Raw genomic sequence first — 16,337 nt, 5'->3', positions numbered from 1 at the left:
CAGAGCCTCAGTGCTCTCTGAGCTGAGTTGGTTTGGCAGAGTGCAGGCTGATGGCTCGCATGTCTCAGCCCCTCCTGCTGCAAGGGGAGCTCCTGCAAGGCAAGAGCGTTCCACTGCCCAGCACCTGCCTGAGGGACCCTCAGATATGCGCAGTGTTGGTGTTACACCACAAACACACTCCTGGGGAGAGGAATTTCCTGAGGGGAAATCATTGCGCACCACTCCTCCAGGCTGATGGGGACCATCACCACGGGAACGCATCTCTAACACGTCAGATGCATGACTGAGCATCCCTGCTGTGATTTGGAGCTGCAGTGAATCAAAGGGTGGTTTTCCTTTTGCTTTTTCTTTTGGAGATGGTCAAGTGGTTGCAATTGGGCAGCTAAAAACTGGTTCATGCCAGCAGCGCAGCGGAAATTGGACACAATATGTTGATTGCTGTGGGCTGGGAGAGGCCAGAGCCTTCGTGCAAGGGGGTGCAGCACCAAAGGGCCCCATCACCTGCGGTCCAACACCCATATCCTGCTCAGACGGTGGCCAGTGTGTCATCTCCCCTTCAATCTGCTCCTTGCAAACTGGTCTGTGCCCGGGGAGCTCCTGGCTGTGGTTTGTACAAGGAGCAGCTCAGTTCTGGTGGGAAGTGCTGCACAATCCCGGGGCAAAGAGCCGTTGTAAGGAGGTGTGTGGTACCTTGCACCACCCCATTGCAAGCAGCTACTGCAAAATGCTGCACAACCGCGCTGCGCTGAGCGGCACGGCTGGGAAACCCGACGTGCGGCAGGAAACCACCCGCAGCGGCCGAGCAGGGGACTACAAGTCCCGGCAGGCAGCCCTGCCCCGCTCCGCACTACAGCTCCCGGCGTGCCGCGGAGCGGGCCGTGCTGGGCCGGGCCGTGCGGGCAGTGCTGCCCTCCTTTGGCACGGGAGCAGCGGAGGCCGCGGCCGGCAGTGGGACCGGGCCGGGCAGAGCCGAGCGGATCCGAGCGGAGCCGGGCCGGGCCGCCCCGCGCTGCCGCCCCGCGGGGTTCCGCGTTCCCTCCGCCCGCAGCCGAGGGGTGAGTTGCGGGGTTGGGGTGCGGGGGGGGCGGTGGGAGCGGGGCTGTGCTCCCCAGCGCGGGAGCGAACCTGTTCTGGTTTGTTTCGTCTCCGTTTCCTTCTCTATATACAATATAGAATGTTATATATATATATAATATTCATTTTGACGTTTATTTTTCACCCCCCCCTCCATTTTCCTCTTTAAATAACAGCGGGGGAGCAGCCGCCGTTTCAATAAGGCTCTCGCGGGGTCGCACCATCGCTTTATTTTTAATGGGTGCTGTTGGGGGAGGGGTTGCGCTTCGTGCACGGCGGTGACTCCCCCCCGCCCCCCCAGAACACAAACAGGGAAACTGAGGCACGGATGCTCGGCTCGCGGTGTCCCCCCGCACGGGACCGCTCGGCGTTTCGGGGTCGAACCCCTCCCGGGGTGATGGGGGGGCAGCGGGCGGCCCCCCTCGGGGTCACGGCGCTTTATGGGGGGTACGCAAACTGCGGTCCGCTCCGCTGTGTGCGCGGGTGAATTGCGGAGCGGGGAGGGTTGCGACAGCCGCGCTGAGTCAGGAGGTGGGGGGGGGGGTTGGGGGGGTTGGGGGGAATTTCCTCGGTTAGAAAAAAAACAACGAGAAGAAAAAAGGCGAAAATGTGCCGGTTCTCGCGGCGCTGGGCGCACACACATAAATAGCGCCGTGCGGGGCCGGACGGGCGGGGCTGCGGGAAGCGCTGCGGGGCCGTTCCTGCCCTGGCGGCCCGGGGCTGCACGGCGGATTTGGTGGGGGGGTTCCTCCCTCCCCCCCACTCCGTTTCGCTCTCCGCTGCCGGCCATGGCTGCACGCACGGCTGCTCTGCTGCGGGGTGGGGGGGGGTGAGCGTGAAGTGAACTGGGAACTGTGCTGCGGGGGGGGAACCGTGCTGAGTATTGGGGCACCTGCGGGGTGGGCTGTGCAGGGGGGGCTCGGAGCACCGCGTGGCAGGGAGCAGCACGTGCTGAGCCCGCTGTTTTCGGAGGGATGCTGCCGTCGCCTCCCAACCTTATCGGGAGGAAACTGCTCGGGGTGGGGTCGGGGCGGGGTGACCCCCGTATCCGGCCGTTTTGGGGCATGGCTGCTCTGCCAGCGCGGTCTTTCCTCTCTTTGCTGTGAGCTGCCGGCTCGTGTCCTCCCGTCCAATGCTGTGCTGAGGTTTCCGCCGTGCTCTCAGCGCGGGGGGGGCCCTCAGGTGTGCAGAGCGGATCCACATCACAGCGGGGCACCTCTGGGGCTGGGGAGGGCAGGCGGGGCTGCACCCCCAAAGATGCAGGTTCGTTTTGTGCGGCAGAGCCCGCCCCACGGCTCCCGGGGGTCTCTGTGTGTGCAGTGGTGTCCCCACGTGGGCACTGTCCCCTGGGGAGCCCTGTGGTGTTGGTGCTGCGATGCTGACCTGCATTGTCCCCCCCTCTGTTTGCTTTCGGGGCTGGCCGTGTGCGTCCTGGCACAGGGCATGCGGCAGCAGCTGTCAGACACACATCTGCATCCCCTCGCTGGTCCCAGCAGCCCTCATTGTGCCACCTGGGCCTGAGGTGCATCACCCTGCTCACCGGGGAGTTGTCCCTCCCCACGTCCTGCAGCCTGAGATCTCTTGTAGTTAAATCGATGCGACTTTCTCACTGGATAAACCTGAAAGGCCCCGACGTCGCCCTTTTTTCCCTGCCGTACTGAGTGACATTAATGGAAGTGGCTTACTTCTTGCATGAGCAGCTGAGGAGTGAAGACGCGCTCATCCTGCTGGCTGTGCCCTCTCCCCTCGCCCCCCTCCCGGGACACCTCGGCTGTTGGCACGGGGCTGAACCTCAGGTGCGGTTTGTGCAGCTGCTGTTCTGCCTTTCGGGTGCAGGAATGCCTGGCCGGGCGGTGGGAGCGGGATGGGAGCGGGATGGGGGCGGGTGGCCTGAGGAGCAGGTGCCGTTCCTGCTGTGGGATGCTCAGGGATGGTTTGTCCCCAGGCGATGGAGGCTCTGAGGGTCCGAGGAGGAATGGCACGGGGTGAGCAGGGCGCAGCGGGCTGTGTGCCCTGCTGGTGGCTCACAGCGTGGGGTCGGGTCAGTGCTGGCAGCAGCTGGCGCTGCTCTGCTCCCCTCTCCAGGCCGCGGGCTGCAGCTCCCCGCTGCTGCAGGCGAAGATCTCGATGGATAAAGGCACCCTGCCGGGGCAGCTCCGTGCCCAAACCGGTGTGACCGCGCTGTGGGGCTGAGAAAGCGCTCCCGGCCGCGCTGCGTTTCAGGGCTGCCTTCACCCCGCGGCTCTGCGTGTGACCTTCGTGGAGTGCGTGGGACCCACATCCCTGCTGCGGTGAGCTGGTGGCGGGGAGAGCCCTGGCCCTGAGCAGGGCATGGCACAGGCTGTCCCTGCTGTGTTTATTGCTGGGGCTGGAGAACAGCTGCAGCTCTGGGGCCGGGGCGGCCGCAGCGTGGGGTGTCCGGTATGGTTACATGAGGCTCCGGGACGGGGCGTATTTATAAATGTTCCCCATGGGAGCTGGGTGGGGGGGGAGGGCTGGGGGTGGGCTGGCAGTGCCTGGGGGGCACTGAAGGTGAGGCCGCCCCGCTCCCAGCACCGCAGTGGGTTTGGGGCAGCCCTGCCATGCAGGGTTTGGGGAGGTGCTGCGTCTACCTGCTCTGCGTGCGCCCTGAGGCAGGGAACTGGGGACAGCCAGGTTCCCTTATTGCTTATTGCTGCACTTCACCAAGTATCCCCGAGGCAGCAGCACCCTGTGGTTGTGTGGGGCCCCCAGGACGGGCTCTGCTCTGCTTTGTGCAGCACAGTGTCTCCTTGTCCTCCCCCCCCCCACCCCAGGGCCTCCCAAGGTCACTCCGTTCTCCCCTCTCTGCTGTGGATGGATGGCTCAGGCCGGGTGGTGCCGGGCACTGCTGTTGGCTCATCCTCACCCTTAGGAACGTCCTTCTGCCCATTAGTGCTTTTATTTTTAATTGCTCGATGGGGTGGGAGGGCAGGAACGTGTCGGCTCGGGCCGCGCGCAGGCGGGCTGTGAATTCCCGCGGTGCTCAGTCGGACAGTGATGTTTCAATCAGCGCTGCACTGCTGCAGCTTTGGCTCTGATGTGGAGGCGGCTGTGAGTTGCCAGCAGTGCCCGCAGGGATGGACCCTCTGTGCCAACCCCCGTCCTGGTGCCGCCTCGCACCTTGTGGGGTGGAGGAGCAGGGCCTCGTTGTTAACCCCATAAAGGTTAGCTGCACATACGGGTGGGAATGCAGCTTCCATGAGTGTCCTTGGTGCCAGCTCAGCCTTGTGCGATGAGGGGTGTGCAGCCCTGACTCAGACACTGATGCTTTTTGGTCCCTGACGGCTCCCTGCTGGGGTGAGGGCTCCTGGGGTGTCGCCGTCACCCACAGCTCCGTTAATGTTTTTACTGCACTAAATATCTGGGCTGCTTCCAAGAGCAGCATTTAACGCATGGAAGGGAAAACATTTGGCCTCTGACCCACGCTCCTGTTAACAGCGCCGCGGTCCACATTGCTGAAATGCCGGGGCTAAAAACAGTGCTGGTGACTCAGTTTCTCGCTGGCGCTGTCAACTGACTCCGGGTGCGATGTGCCAAGTTCCCCCCTTTGCCTTCTCCCTTTCAGGGCTGCGTGCTGGGACGGGGCTCTGCCATCCACGGCGCTGCTCCCACCTCCCATCCTCGACCTCGATGGCCGGATGGGACCTGGGGACCTTTGGTTCAGCCTCAGGCGGAGCTGTGTTGGTGTTGTATCAGGGCTGAGCGTGGTTTGAGCACTGGGTGTCTCTGAGGATGGAGAGTGCCACCCCCAGGCCCCATCCCGGGACACGCAGTGCGCAGAGCAGAGCTGTGCTCCTCCGTGTGCTGATGAAGATGAAGGGCCCTGACCTTCCTCCCACCAGGTATCTCCTGACCCAACAGCAGCGGTGAGGGGAGGCAGCGGGGCAGTCCCAGCTGTATGGCAGCAGCCAGGTGCCAGCCTGCATTGCTGGCAGCGTGGCACGGGGGTGGCACGGTGGCAGCTCACCCGACCTGCATCAGTGGGTCTCCCTGGGGGTTTGACTGTGGGGCTGCAGGGAGGAGCGTGAGCAGCATCCCATAGGGCTGATGGGGATGCTGGAGCTGCAGCTGGTTGCATGGTGGAATGCAGCCCTATGGGTGCCACCAGCACAAAAATGAGGTGGTGCCAAGAGGTTGTGCAGGAGGGGCTGTGGGGCATCACCCATGTGTCCAGCTTTGTCACTGCTGTGCTGGCTGATGACAGCAGCGTGGCCGTCCTGGTGCAGTGTTTGGTGGGCAGGGGGACCCCCAGTGCCCATCCCTTAGAGGGACAGCGGCAGCGTCTGTTGGTGGCTGCAGGAGGGGATGTCACCCCAGGGGCTGCGTGGGGCAGAGCCAGCAGCGGGCGGCGGTGGCTGCATCTATTTTTGTCCCTCTGCCCTGGTGGGATTGCTGACTGCAGCGCAGCACTGAGCGCAGCCAGTGGCTCCGAGGCCTTTTTTTGCAACTTCCTCCGCCTGCGCTGCTGTCACATTAAAAGCAGGCTCCTAAAAATGAGGAACCACAGAGCCGGGCAGGGCAGGGAGGAGCGCGGAGCAGCTGTGACCAGCAGGCCCTGGTGCCCGGAGACCCCCTAAGCCCCCCCATCACCCCCTACCCAGGTAATGCGTGTCCGCTTCCCGCCTGGCTCTGGCAGCTGTGTGGGTGCCATCATTGCCTCTCTGCACCTGGAGCAGCTGTGGGGTGGGAGCAGGGAGAGCCGGGTGCTGCTGGAGTGCATCCCAGAGGGGGTCGAGAAGCGCTGTGTCCCCCCACATCACCCGCAGTGCTGCCATAGGGTTGGGCTGGGGGCTGCAGGGGGGCTCCTCGCCCGCTGTCCCCCACGTCTGCCCCACAGCACCGCGTCTGAAATATCAGAAGCAGGAAGGAAGGCTCGACGGGCACCGCAGCAAGTAGCGGAGCTGCTTTCACTTCTTCCTTCTCCATTTCCTGTTCTCAGCCCATGTGCTCGTCAGTGGAGCAGTGTGGGGCTGGGGGGCTGTTCACCCCCCTGACTGCCTGAGGCCAGGGCTGCCTGTGTGCTGGGCTCTGCGCTGGGGCAGAGATGCAACTGTGCAGCATTGCTCCCTCTGCTCCTCCACTTTTCTGCTGCCAGCAGAGGAGGAGATGCTGTGCTGGCTGCATGCGCTGCTGGCTGCATGCACTGCTGGCAGCGTGGGTGCTGCTTTGCTGCAGAGGGCAGCGTGATCCTGCCAAAGGCTGCATCTGAACGCTGCCCTATGGCACATTTTCTTTTTAATCCCCACTTGTTAAGCTGCTTCACTTTGCCATCCAGGCACACCTGAGCCCGGAGGTGGGGACGGGGCGATGAGGTGGGGACATGCAGCAGCAGCGTGGCACTGGGAGCTCCTGGCTGTGTGCGTCCCCTGCGTGTTGTGGAGCAGCTCTGGGGTGGCACGGCTGAGCGCACAGCAGTTGCTGAGCAGCCGATGCCGGCTCCTCTATCAGCTGTTGTCTGCACCAGCTTCAGCCTGCTGAGGGGCCAAAGGGCAGCGCTGGGGCCGCACACAGCGCTACAAGGGTCGGTGTCACCGGGGCAGCTCTGGCTGCGGTGATTCCTGAGTGCTGCTGGGTGAGGGAGGGGCAGGCTGCTGAAATAACACCCCCGGAGGAGCAAGGAAGGGCCAGAAATAGCCGTGCTGCTGCTGCAGCTCGCTGGAGGTGCTCGGAAGGGAGAGAAATCCCCTGCTCTGTCCCTGCTGCTTTTGGGGCCGGGAGCTGAGGCACACTGCCCCGAAATCCGTCCTCACCCACGTGTGGTTTGTGAGCACTGAAAGCTTCCCAGGCGTTGGGGTGCCGTGGCAGAGTGAACCTCTGCTTGTCCCCGAGGAGACTCCTGTTGTGGCTCTGCAGGGTTTGCTGCCCAGGTTTTGTCTCCCGTGGAGCATCTCCACTGTGCACCTCGCAGGGCAGTGTGTTCCCCCAACCCTCCCTGTATTGCACCCCAGCCATCTTTCCATCCCTGCTGCTCCTTGTGCCCCCACCTCCATCCCTGGCTCCGCTCTCCATTGCTGAGCGATGTGTGCTGCCCCAGCAGTGCCTGCACACCCCCTGCTGTCCCACAGCTGGGCACACTGCACACTAGGGCTGTGCATGAGGACTGATCCTGCAGCGCCGGCAAGCACCAGGCACGACTCTTCCTGGATGCCAACACCTTTCGCCTTCTCTGGAATAGCAGGAATCCCAGACGTGGTCCAACTGAGGGATGTGCATCCCCAGTGTGGGAGGTGCCCCTGGGGTGGGTGCTGGGCACTGCCAGCCCCGCAGTGCTGCCCTCGTCCCCGTCCCACCCTGCCGTCTCCCTCTTGCTCTGTGTTCCCACTGGGGCTGATTCAGAGTGAAAGCAGAAGCTGCCGGCTGCTCCTGGGGGGTGAAGCCAAGCAGAACCCAGTGGGTTATTTTAAATCTGACCTAATTTCCCACCCCTCTCCTTAGCGCTCGCTTGGGGCAGAGCCCCACTATGACCACCTGCCCCATCCCTTGTCTGCAAATGCGGGGCTTCCACAGGAGGACAGGGAGCACTTTTTGCTCCCACTGCCCCCAGTGCTTATAAAGGGGCAGCTGGGGGGTGTCCTGCAGGCCAGCAGGGCGAGGGGGGTGGTGCCCTGGGGTGAGCAGTGCCGTGGGATGAGTGATGCTGTGGGTTGAGCAGTGCTGTGGGATGCCATGCCGTGCCATGGGTGGCTGCCTCCTGCCTGCTGTGCCAGCTGTGCTTTCTGAGAAGCACCAAGGGACACATGGTGTGCATGAGCTGTGGTGCATCCCCTCTGCCTCGTGCTGCTTACTGCAGGCTGTCCTGTGGCCCCTCTGGTCCCACCAGCCTCTATGGGACTGCTGCTCATCCCACATCCTCCTGCTCCAAAGCTCCATCTGATGCCTGTCCCAGGCTCCTCTTCTCCCATCCCCCTTCAGATGGGCCACCATGTCTAATTAATTACCTTCCTCTTGCCGTTCAATAGCTGGCTCTTGATCCATGTAATCGTATTTCTGTCCATGCTGGCTTGATTTAATTTCCCCCTTAGGATATTGTGTGGCACCACGTATCAGATGCCTCTCCGAAGCCCTGGTGCGTTGTCCCCACCGTGCCCCCTTTGTCTGCAATTACTCATTGTATTTAAGCATCAGAGCCCTCCAGATCTGACTGGCTGTAAACCAGAGCCTGGGTGCCCGGCTGTGCTCTGCGTGCTGCGAGAGGGGATGGGGACTCTGCACAGCCCCAGTCCTGCACAGCAGCTCCGTGCCCCCATCTCAGTCGCATGTAGCAACCTGGCACCATGGCTTGCAGCGCTTCACACCCCAGGCAGGGCATCCCACAGCTGTCCCCTCACCCCACGGCTGTCCCCTTGTCCCAGCAGCCCTGTCCCCTGCCCTTCCTGAGCCGCCATGCCCTTTGTGCAGGGGAACAAGGGCTGTGCTGTGTCTCCCCGCACCCAGCTCGCGTGCCGTCCCCGCACAAAGCCGTGTTGTTCACCCGTGCCGCTGGCTGCAGTGCCTGGCACCGCGCTGCCCTCTCTGCCCAGCCTTCCTTCACTTTCTTGTTTCTGATTTGGGCTGCTCCCAGTGCCTGCCTTGTTGCTCTGGCGTTGTGCTGTGTTTCAGAGTTGGTGGCTCAGCACAAGCTCCTGCAGGTGCCCATCTGAGCTTCCTGAGCACAGAGACCCACCATGCTCCATCTCCTCCAGGCTGTCCCCACGTGCCCTGTCCCCTCCCTGGCTGTGCCGGGAAGCTGCAGGCAGAGCTGTCTGTCATTAGGGCCATCTGACTCACCCTGGTTCAGGCGGTGCTCAGCGCTTGGATGGCAGCGTGCAGACTGGAGGCTGTTGCCCAGCGTAGTGAAGTCGGATGCAGGACTGCTCCTGCAGCTCAGGCCGAGCACACGGGGCACATCTGCTCCCTCCCTGCGCCTCAGTTTCCCTGCCGCTGTTCCTGATGCACGGTGTTCCCCCCTTCCCCCTTACAGGGTCACCTCCGTGCTTGGCCTGCGTCCCACCGCCCCGCTGCACCATGGCGTCCCGCATCGGGCTGCGGATGGAGCTGATGAAGCAGCAAGCACAGCAGGAGGCCGAGCGGGAGCGCGCGCAGCAGCAGCTGATGATGAACTACATGCAGCAGCAGCGCATGCCGGTGGCCTCCACCCCTGCCATCAACACCCCCATCCACTACCAGTCCCCACCGCCCGTGCCTGGAGAGGTCCTCAAGGTACGGTGCCAGGGGGGGGATGCAGGGACCCTCTAGTGGTGTGGGGTGCTGACGGGTTGTTCCCGTGCAGGTGCAGTCCTACCTGGAGAACCCCACCACCTACCACCTGCAGAAGTCGCGGGATAAGAAGGTTCAGGCGTATCTCTCCGAGACCTATGGGAACAAGTTTGCTGCCCACGTCAGCCCTGCCAGCCATTCGCCAAAGCCCCCCCCGGCTGCGTCCCCCAGCGTCCGGCCTGGCCACGTCATGTCCTCCTCTGCGGGCAACAGCGCACCCAACAGCCCCATGGCCATGCTCAACATTGGCTCCAACCCTGAGCGGGAGGTGAGGAGGGGCTGCCGGGGGTACAGCTGCCCCACAGAAGCCCACTGACAACCCGATGCCTTTTCCTTTCAGTTTGATGAGGTCATCGATGACATCATGCGCCTGGATGATGTTCTGGGCTATATGAACCCCGAGGTCCACATGCCCAACACGGTGAGTCCAGGGAGGTGGCTCAGAGGTGATCTGTCCTCCTGCCCTGACCCTGCAGCAGTGCTGGAGCTCATGGCTGCTCTCATCCCAGCAGGAAATCGCACACACAGAGCAGCCCACATCCCTTGGCACTGCTGCCCCATGTGCCATCATGCCAGTGGGAATCAGGGCTGGCTCATCCCCAGGGGAGGGGTGGGAGCAGTGGAATGGCCCCCCCTACAGGGGCAGGGAGGGGGAGCCGGGATTTCACCCTTCCACATCTGCCAGAGCCAGTTCTTCAGCTTCTGCTCCTCTTTAATGATAGTTTGCAGCCCTTATAAAATACTAGAGAGGCGGGAGGGGAGCATTGGGTGGGGGGTCTGGAGTCAGGAGGGCTCTGCAGCTCGCCGTGTCTCAGTCCTGGTCAGGTCTGTCTGGCATGGTGCTGTGATGTGGGGCTCGTCCTGCTGGGCCCTCAGCTGTGATTCATCTGTCCCATTTGGGATGCTGGCTGTGGGAGGGCACCAGCTGCACCCTTTGAAGTCCTGTTTTCTTTGCTGCTCTGATTATAACTATTTTAAGGGCCCAGGAAGGCAATTAGAGCTGCTTTGTCTGCACACTTGCGTCCCAGAGGGCGAGGAGCTGGGCTTGAACCCACCTGTCCCTTTGGTTTTCAGCTGCCGATGTCCAGCAGTCACATGAATGTCTATAGTGGGGACCCCCAGGTGACCGCCTCCCTTGTTGGTGTCACCAGCAGCTCCTGCCCTGCCGAGCTCACCCAGAAGAGAGAGCTGACAGGTATGTCCCCAGACCTGGGTATGTCCTCATCCCCTGGTGTGTCCCCAGACCTGGGGTTGTTCCCCTGCCCAGGTGTGTCATTAGCACCAGGTTTAGTCTGTGGCTCCAGAGTACGGTGGGGAGCTGCAGTGGCAGCAAGGATTGGGGCTGGCCAGGGCTACCCTGTCCGTGTGGGTGCAGGGGAGGCTCTGAGGGATGCTGATGGGGCAAGGTGCAGCCTCATCCCCTCCGGGTGACACTGTGGGCCTCCATTTCAGATGCTGAGAGCCGAGCCCTGGCAAAGGAGCGCCAGAAGAAGGACAATCACAACCTGAGTGAGTTGGGTGCTGGCTGCCCGTGGATTCATGCTGTTCCCCTCTGAGCTCGGCATTCTTCTTCCTTCTTCCTCCTCTCTCCAAGCTGGGTCCGCTTCCCATCCCATCTCACCCTAAGGGAGATACCCCCATAGCTGCCTCTTTCCCAGCTCTGCAAGGCACTTGTAATGCAGAGGGCAGCCTGTTGTTCCTATTAACACAGGGCGAAGGTTGGATGGGCACTGGACTGGGGTGGGAGCCAGTCTGGAGGGCATCGAGGTGCTCCCACCTCCTTACTGATCTCCTCTCTTTTCGCCCTGCAGTTGAGAGGAGGCGAAGGTTTAACATCAACGATCGCATCAAGGAGCTGGGGATGCTGATCCCCAAGGCCAATGACCTGTATGTACCCCTGGTTTCTGTGGGGGTAGCAGTGGGCACTGTGGGTTTGCTCCTCGCCCTGTAGCAGGAGGTGCTGTTTTGGGGAGCAAGCAGTTGCAGGTGCCAACTCCTTTTTCCATCCTGCACTACAGGGACGTGCGCTGGAACAAAGGGACGATCCTGAAAGCTTCTGTGGATTACATCAAGAGGATGCAGAAGGACCTGCAGAGGTCACGAGACCTGGAGAACCACTCGCGGCGGCTGGAGATGACAAACAAGCAGCTACTGCTGCGCATCCAGGTGAGTTTCCTTCTGTTCTTCCTTCCTGCCTTTCTCCGGCCTCTGAAACATTGCAGTCTGGTGTGCCAGGCTCTCCTCTCTTAGGCTGATGGTCACCGGGCACCTGGTGTGAGCACTGCCCAGCTCTGCAGGGTGTTCCAGCCTTTTCTGTAGGCTCCAGGTCCCCTTATCCTCTTTTCCCTTCAGTTTCTGTGCCTTCCTCCTTCCCCGCTGCCTCCATGGATGCCCACCTGCCCTGTTCCTGCACGCCGTGTCCCTCAGCACCACATCCCCACGTGCTCTGTCCCCACGTGCCGTGTCCCACCAAAGTCCTTTGTTGCAGGAGCTGGAGATGCAGGCGCGTGTGCATGGGCTGCCCACCTCCTCGCCCTCGGGTGTCAACGTGGCCGAGCTGGCTCAGCAGGTGGTCAAGCAAGAGGCTGGTGCGGATGAGGGGATGCTGGAGCCACTGCTGCCCACCCCGGACCCTGAGTCACAGCCGGTGCTGCCTCCGCAGCCGCAGTCCCCCTACCACCAGCTGGACTTTACCCACAGCCTGAGCTTCGATGACGGCTCCCAGGGCTTCCCAGACAGCCTGGAGCCCGGCCACAGCGCTTCCTTCCCTTCCCTATCCAAGAAGGAGCTGGACTTGATGCTGCTGCAGGACACCATGCTGCCCCTGGCCTCCGACCCCCTGTTCTCAGCCGTGTCCCCCGAGGCCTCCAAGGCCAGCAGTCGCCGGAGCAGCTTCAGCATGGAGGACACAGACATGCTGTGACGAGGAGCTGCGACTGCGCTGGGGGCGAGGACTGGGCCTTCCAGTTTGGTTAGTGAAGTCACAGGGCACCCTTCTTCCCGGGGGAGGAGCCCGTCCTGCTGAGCACTTGAATCTACATAGGAGTACATTTTCTCTATGCAACGGAGGTCTCGCTTCAAGGCTCACCGGGTACCACCGTGTCTTTTGCAAGCTTTTTTGTTGCCCAGAGTCGGAGCCGACCTTCTTGGCTTGCCGTGGCGTTGGCCTGGCTGCAGCTTTCCCAGCCAGGCAGCATGATCTCGGCTGCTTCACCTCCCAGCGCGTCCCCGCTGCGCTCCCTGTGCAGGGCTTGAAGCACGGAGCTCCACGTCCCGGGTGTGATGCTCACAGCTCTTTGCCTCGCTGCCCCCTCCCAGTCTTCCCCTGCAGTGCCACTGATGGTTTTGTCACAGTGTCACCTCCCTGCTTGGGCTCCTCCTGGCGGTGCCTCACTGTGGCACTGTGGGGAAGCGGTGCTCCAGTGCCAATCCCCAGGGAGGGGATGTCTATTGAATTGTGTCGCTTTGTTGTCCTGGAGGTCCAGCAGCTCCGTGTCCATCCGCCTCCACCCCACAGAAGTGCCTCTGCCCTGAAACGCCACTCTGTGCTCTCAGCTGGGGAGCAGCACGTGGTTTTGATGCCGATTCTTTGGGTCCGTGCTGAGAGCTGACATCCTGCCCTGCGTCAGCATAGCAGCAGTGCTAGGGCTGGTCTCTGCCCATTGCTGAACCGGAGCGTTGCTGCTTGTCCCACTGTTGGCAATGTGCTTCCAGCCTCACCCGTGGGGCTGTGGGGTCGTTGCTTCCCTGGCAGCAGGGGGGGAATGGGGGGTGCGAGGGGGAACAGCACAGAGTGAATATACTGCACTGATTTGTAAAGCCCAAAGGGAGCATCAGGGAAGGCTGCGTGGAACACTGCAGCATTGTAGGGCTGAGGTAGGCTGGTAGCCTGTGTGGGGATGGGGGTCAGTGCGTGCCCTGTTCCACACTGAGGATGGGGAATGGGGGGTTGAGGTGGGGAAGGGGTATGTGGGGCGGCCCCTGAGGAGTGCAGGAGAGATGGCTGTGTGGTGTGGAGGGTGTGGGGAAGTGTGGAGGGTGGGGGGAGAGAAGGGGCAGAGGGAAGGTGGCATCAGGGCTGGCAGGAGCCAGTGGAGTTGGGTCTGTTTCACCCTGTGTGTTCACCAGAGGCCTTTGGGCATCACTGCCATTAGTGCCTGCAAAGCCAGCGGTCCTCCAGGATGGGACAGTGGTCCTCCAGGATGGGACAGTGGTCCTCCAGGACGGCTGCATCGGGCCCTCCTGCTGCGGGGGTGCATCTCCCAGTGTGTGAGCAAGCAGCTGTGGATTATTGTTATTTTCTAAATCTTTTTGGAGGTTTTGTTGTTGTTTTTTTTTTTGTTTTATTTTTTAATGCACTGTGCTCTGATTTAAGACAAAAAAAAAAAAGAAAAAAAAAAAAGAAAAATTTTACTACTGTTTTATAAAGAAACGTATAAAAAGAATGAACTGGAATGGAAGAAGAATCATTAAAGTATATTTATTTACAACATAGTGGAGATGGTGGCGCGGGCTGTTTGTTCTCTTTGCTCTGCTCCTGTTGGGGCTGCGTTCCCATCTCTCCTAGGGCTGGATTTTGGGGTGCTGCTCCTCCTGTTGGCATCCAGCTGGTTAATTGGGGCCTTGGGAAAGGCGGGTGTGTGGTGGGGGCTGGGGGTGCCCCGTGGGTGCCAAGTGCTGCCCCTGTGCTCACACTGCTGTCGGGTTAAACACACACCCAGGGAAAGAAGAATAGAAAGCAATTGTGGCTGCAAATAGGGTGGAAAATCACAGGGGCTGATCCTGGAAACTTCATTAAAGGGAAAAGGGGAAAAGTGAGAGAGAGGAGGGGGCTGGGAAAAAAAACCCACCCTGATTTATCTGGGGAGCGCGAGCACTAAATAGAGAACAACGCCTGAAGTGTGAATGGTTTCCTATATTAACACAGAGCAAAACTGATAGCCTTTTCATGTCAGGAGGATTGTGTGTGTGTGTGGGGGGGTGACATTGCTCCAGCTCCGGGTTTGCTCACTCTTTATCAGGCAGAGATCAAAATTTATTCCCAGGATGAGGCCCGCGGCCCAGCTGAGGCCCTAGAGATTTTTAAGGGCCTAATTAAGAAAACAGGATGAAAATGGCGAAATAAGAGGGCAATTTACTTCTTGCAGAATAGGGAGATCAAATCAACTTATGAGCAATTAATGTGCACAAGGAGAGAATAAAGGGATGCCGGGATATGGTAGAGGGCCTCATTTTAATGACATGCTCTGGTGTTGGCATAGAGGATTACTCTGAAGGTCAGATGTAGATTGAAACGACCTTGCAGATTCTTAACCCTCCTTCCAATTAACAGAACCAACTCAGAAATGCAAAAGAGCCCAGCTTGGAGCACTGTCACCCCTTTATGTTCAGAAGGGAGGAAAAAAAAACACCTTATAAAGGAGAGAGAGGACGAAAGGGGGTTTCCTTCGCTTAAACAACAGCTGCTGGAGAGAAGGGCTCTTAATTACAGTGTGAGCCACCCACTGAACAGAGCGGAGTCAGCGCTGCCACTGGGTGTAAAGGGGGGGGAGAGGGGCTGCAGTGCTGTGATGAGTTGCAACCGGGCTCTGCTGTGGGGCTGGGGTGGATGGGCAGAAGGGTGGATGGATGGATGGATGGATGGGTGGATGGATGGATGGATGGATGGATGGATGGATGGATGGATGGATGGACAGACAGGTGGATAGATGGGAAGATGGATGGGCAGAGGGGTGGATGGGTGGGCAGCAATGGGACTGGGCTGCAGGCTCACAGGTGCTCCTCACTTGGGTCATCATCTAAGCATCTTTGGACCACACTGGGGTCTCTATGGATGTCCTCAGTCCCACATCGCCCAGCCCGTACCCTGACTGAGCTGCAAGTGTCCCATCATAGTGGGACCAGATGGGCCTTAAAGGTTCCTTCCAGCTCAAGCAGTTCGATGAGTCCCCAGTGGTTCCACTTTGTGCTCTTTGGCACTTCTTCCCATTGCCCCACACAGCAGATGGTGGTTGTTTTTTGGGTGGGTCCTAAACGGTGCCGGGATGAGGGTCCTTTGGGGACAGCCACATCCCTGACGTCTCTCACCCGGGGCGGTCGGGCTGTCTGCAATATCTCAGCGCACCCGCGGGGTCCCGCAGGGCTGGGACGGGGCTGCGGTGCGGGACCCGGCGCTGAGCGCTGGGCAGGAGCGGTGAGGCTGCACAGGGCCCGAGCAGCCACCAGAGAGAGCCAGACTGTTGCTGGAGAAAGCCGCTCCGTGCCGAGCCCGGCCGTGCCGCCGGGTCCCTGCTCCGGCCGGGCAGCTGCCCATGGTCCATAGGGTTCAGCCGGTGCCACCGAGCAGAGGGAATGGAGGTGTCTCTTGTGGGGCTGCTGGTGCTTTCGGTCCGAGATTTGGGACAGAGGAACTGCGTCCCAGCTGCTGGGACTTGCTGGCTCCAGAGCTCAGCCCCGTTGTGCTGCCTGCAATCAGGGTCATCTGCTTGCTCTCAGCCCGAGCATCCCGTGCCTGGGGTGCTGCTCCCCCTGCCCTCTTGGGATGGACTTTGGTGAGCCCACAGGGGGAACCAGCTGGAGCAGCTCTCTTCTGGAGCTCTTAGCGCTGCCAACAAAGCAGTTCGCTCAGCTCTTCATGTCTCTTGAAACTGCAAATCCAGCTTTCTGAGAGCTCTGAACCCTCTTCCTCTGGGCTGAGCCACAAAACAGTGCAGCAGATCCATGGGCTCCAGGCTGGGACAAAGCCCTCTGCTGTACAGGTGGGTTCTGGGCTGTGGGACATTGTGCTGGGCTGGTTTGGGATCTGCTTGGTGCTGGTCAAACCACATTTGTCTGAGGACAGGGTTCCTTCTAAAGAGCCCCCGACTCCCTCTGTGCCATCCTTCACATGCAGACAGACAGTGATGCTGTGACATCCCAGACAGCTTTCTGCAAAAAGATGCCTTGGAAGGAGTGAAAAACCTTAATGGAACAGAAGATGGGCTTTA

At 60.7% G+C, this 16,337-nt stretch overlaps 1 protein-coding gene across 2 annotated transcripts; it reads left to right on the top strand.

The window, feature by feature from the left end:
• Nucleotides 1-925: 925 nt before the first annotated feature.
• Nucleotides 926-13,820, top strand: TFEB (transcription factor EB). Of its 2 annotated transcripts, none has more exons than XM_072355887.1 (9): nucleotides 926-1,055; nucleotides 9,056-9,294; nucleotides 9,365-9,619; nucleotides 9,692-9,772; nucleotides 10,426-10,546; nucleotides 10,804-10,860; nucleotides 11,163-11,238; nucleotides 11,370-11,517; nucleotides 11,840-13,820. In XM_072355887.1, exons 2-9 carry the CDS (start codon nucleotides 9,100-9,102, stop codon nucleotides 12,272-12,274), a joined length of 1,368 nt encoding a protein of 455 aa, XP_072211988.1. In that variant the 5' UTR covers nucleotides 926-1,055; nucleotides 9,056-9,099; the 3' UTR covers nucleotides 12,275-13,820. The 2 variants fall into 2 exon arrangements, with proteins under 2 accessions (XP_072211988.1, XP_072211989.1); XM_072355888.1 differs by lacking the exon at nucleotides 926-1,055 and adding an exon at nucleotides 5,623-5,696.
• The last annotated feature ends 2,517 nt before the right edge of the window (nucleotides 13,821-16,337 follow it).

This window comes from Excalfactoria chinensis, chromosome 23 (genome assembly GCF_039878825.1).
Source record: "Excalfactoria chinensis isolate bCotChi1 chromosome 23, bCotChi1.hap2, whole genome shotgun sequence".
Taxonomy (NCBI): domain Eukaryota; kingdom Metazoa; phylum Chordata; class Aves; order Galliformes; family Phasianidae; genus Excalfactoria; species Excalfactoria chinensis.
The sequence above is the reverse complement of the archived record's forward strand: the minus strand, read 5'-3'. Positions and strand labels throughout refer to the sequence as shown.

Bases quoted from the DNA above. Each gene is read 5' to 3' on its own strand.
- TFEB (XM_072355887.1), top strand. From the start codon at position 9,100: ATGGCGTCCCGCATCGGGCTGCGGATGGAGCTGATGAAGCAGCAAGCA. The intron at 9,295-9,364 runs GTACGGTGCCAG...GTTCCCGTGCAG, and splicing joins TGCCTGGAGAGGTCCTCAAG to GTGCAGTCCTACCTGGAGAA. The intron at 9,773-10,425 runs GTGAGTCCAGGG...TTTGGTTTTCAG, and splicing joins AGGTCCACATGCCCAACACG to CTGCCGATGTCCAGCAGTCA.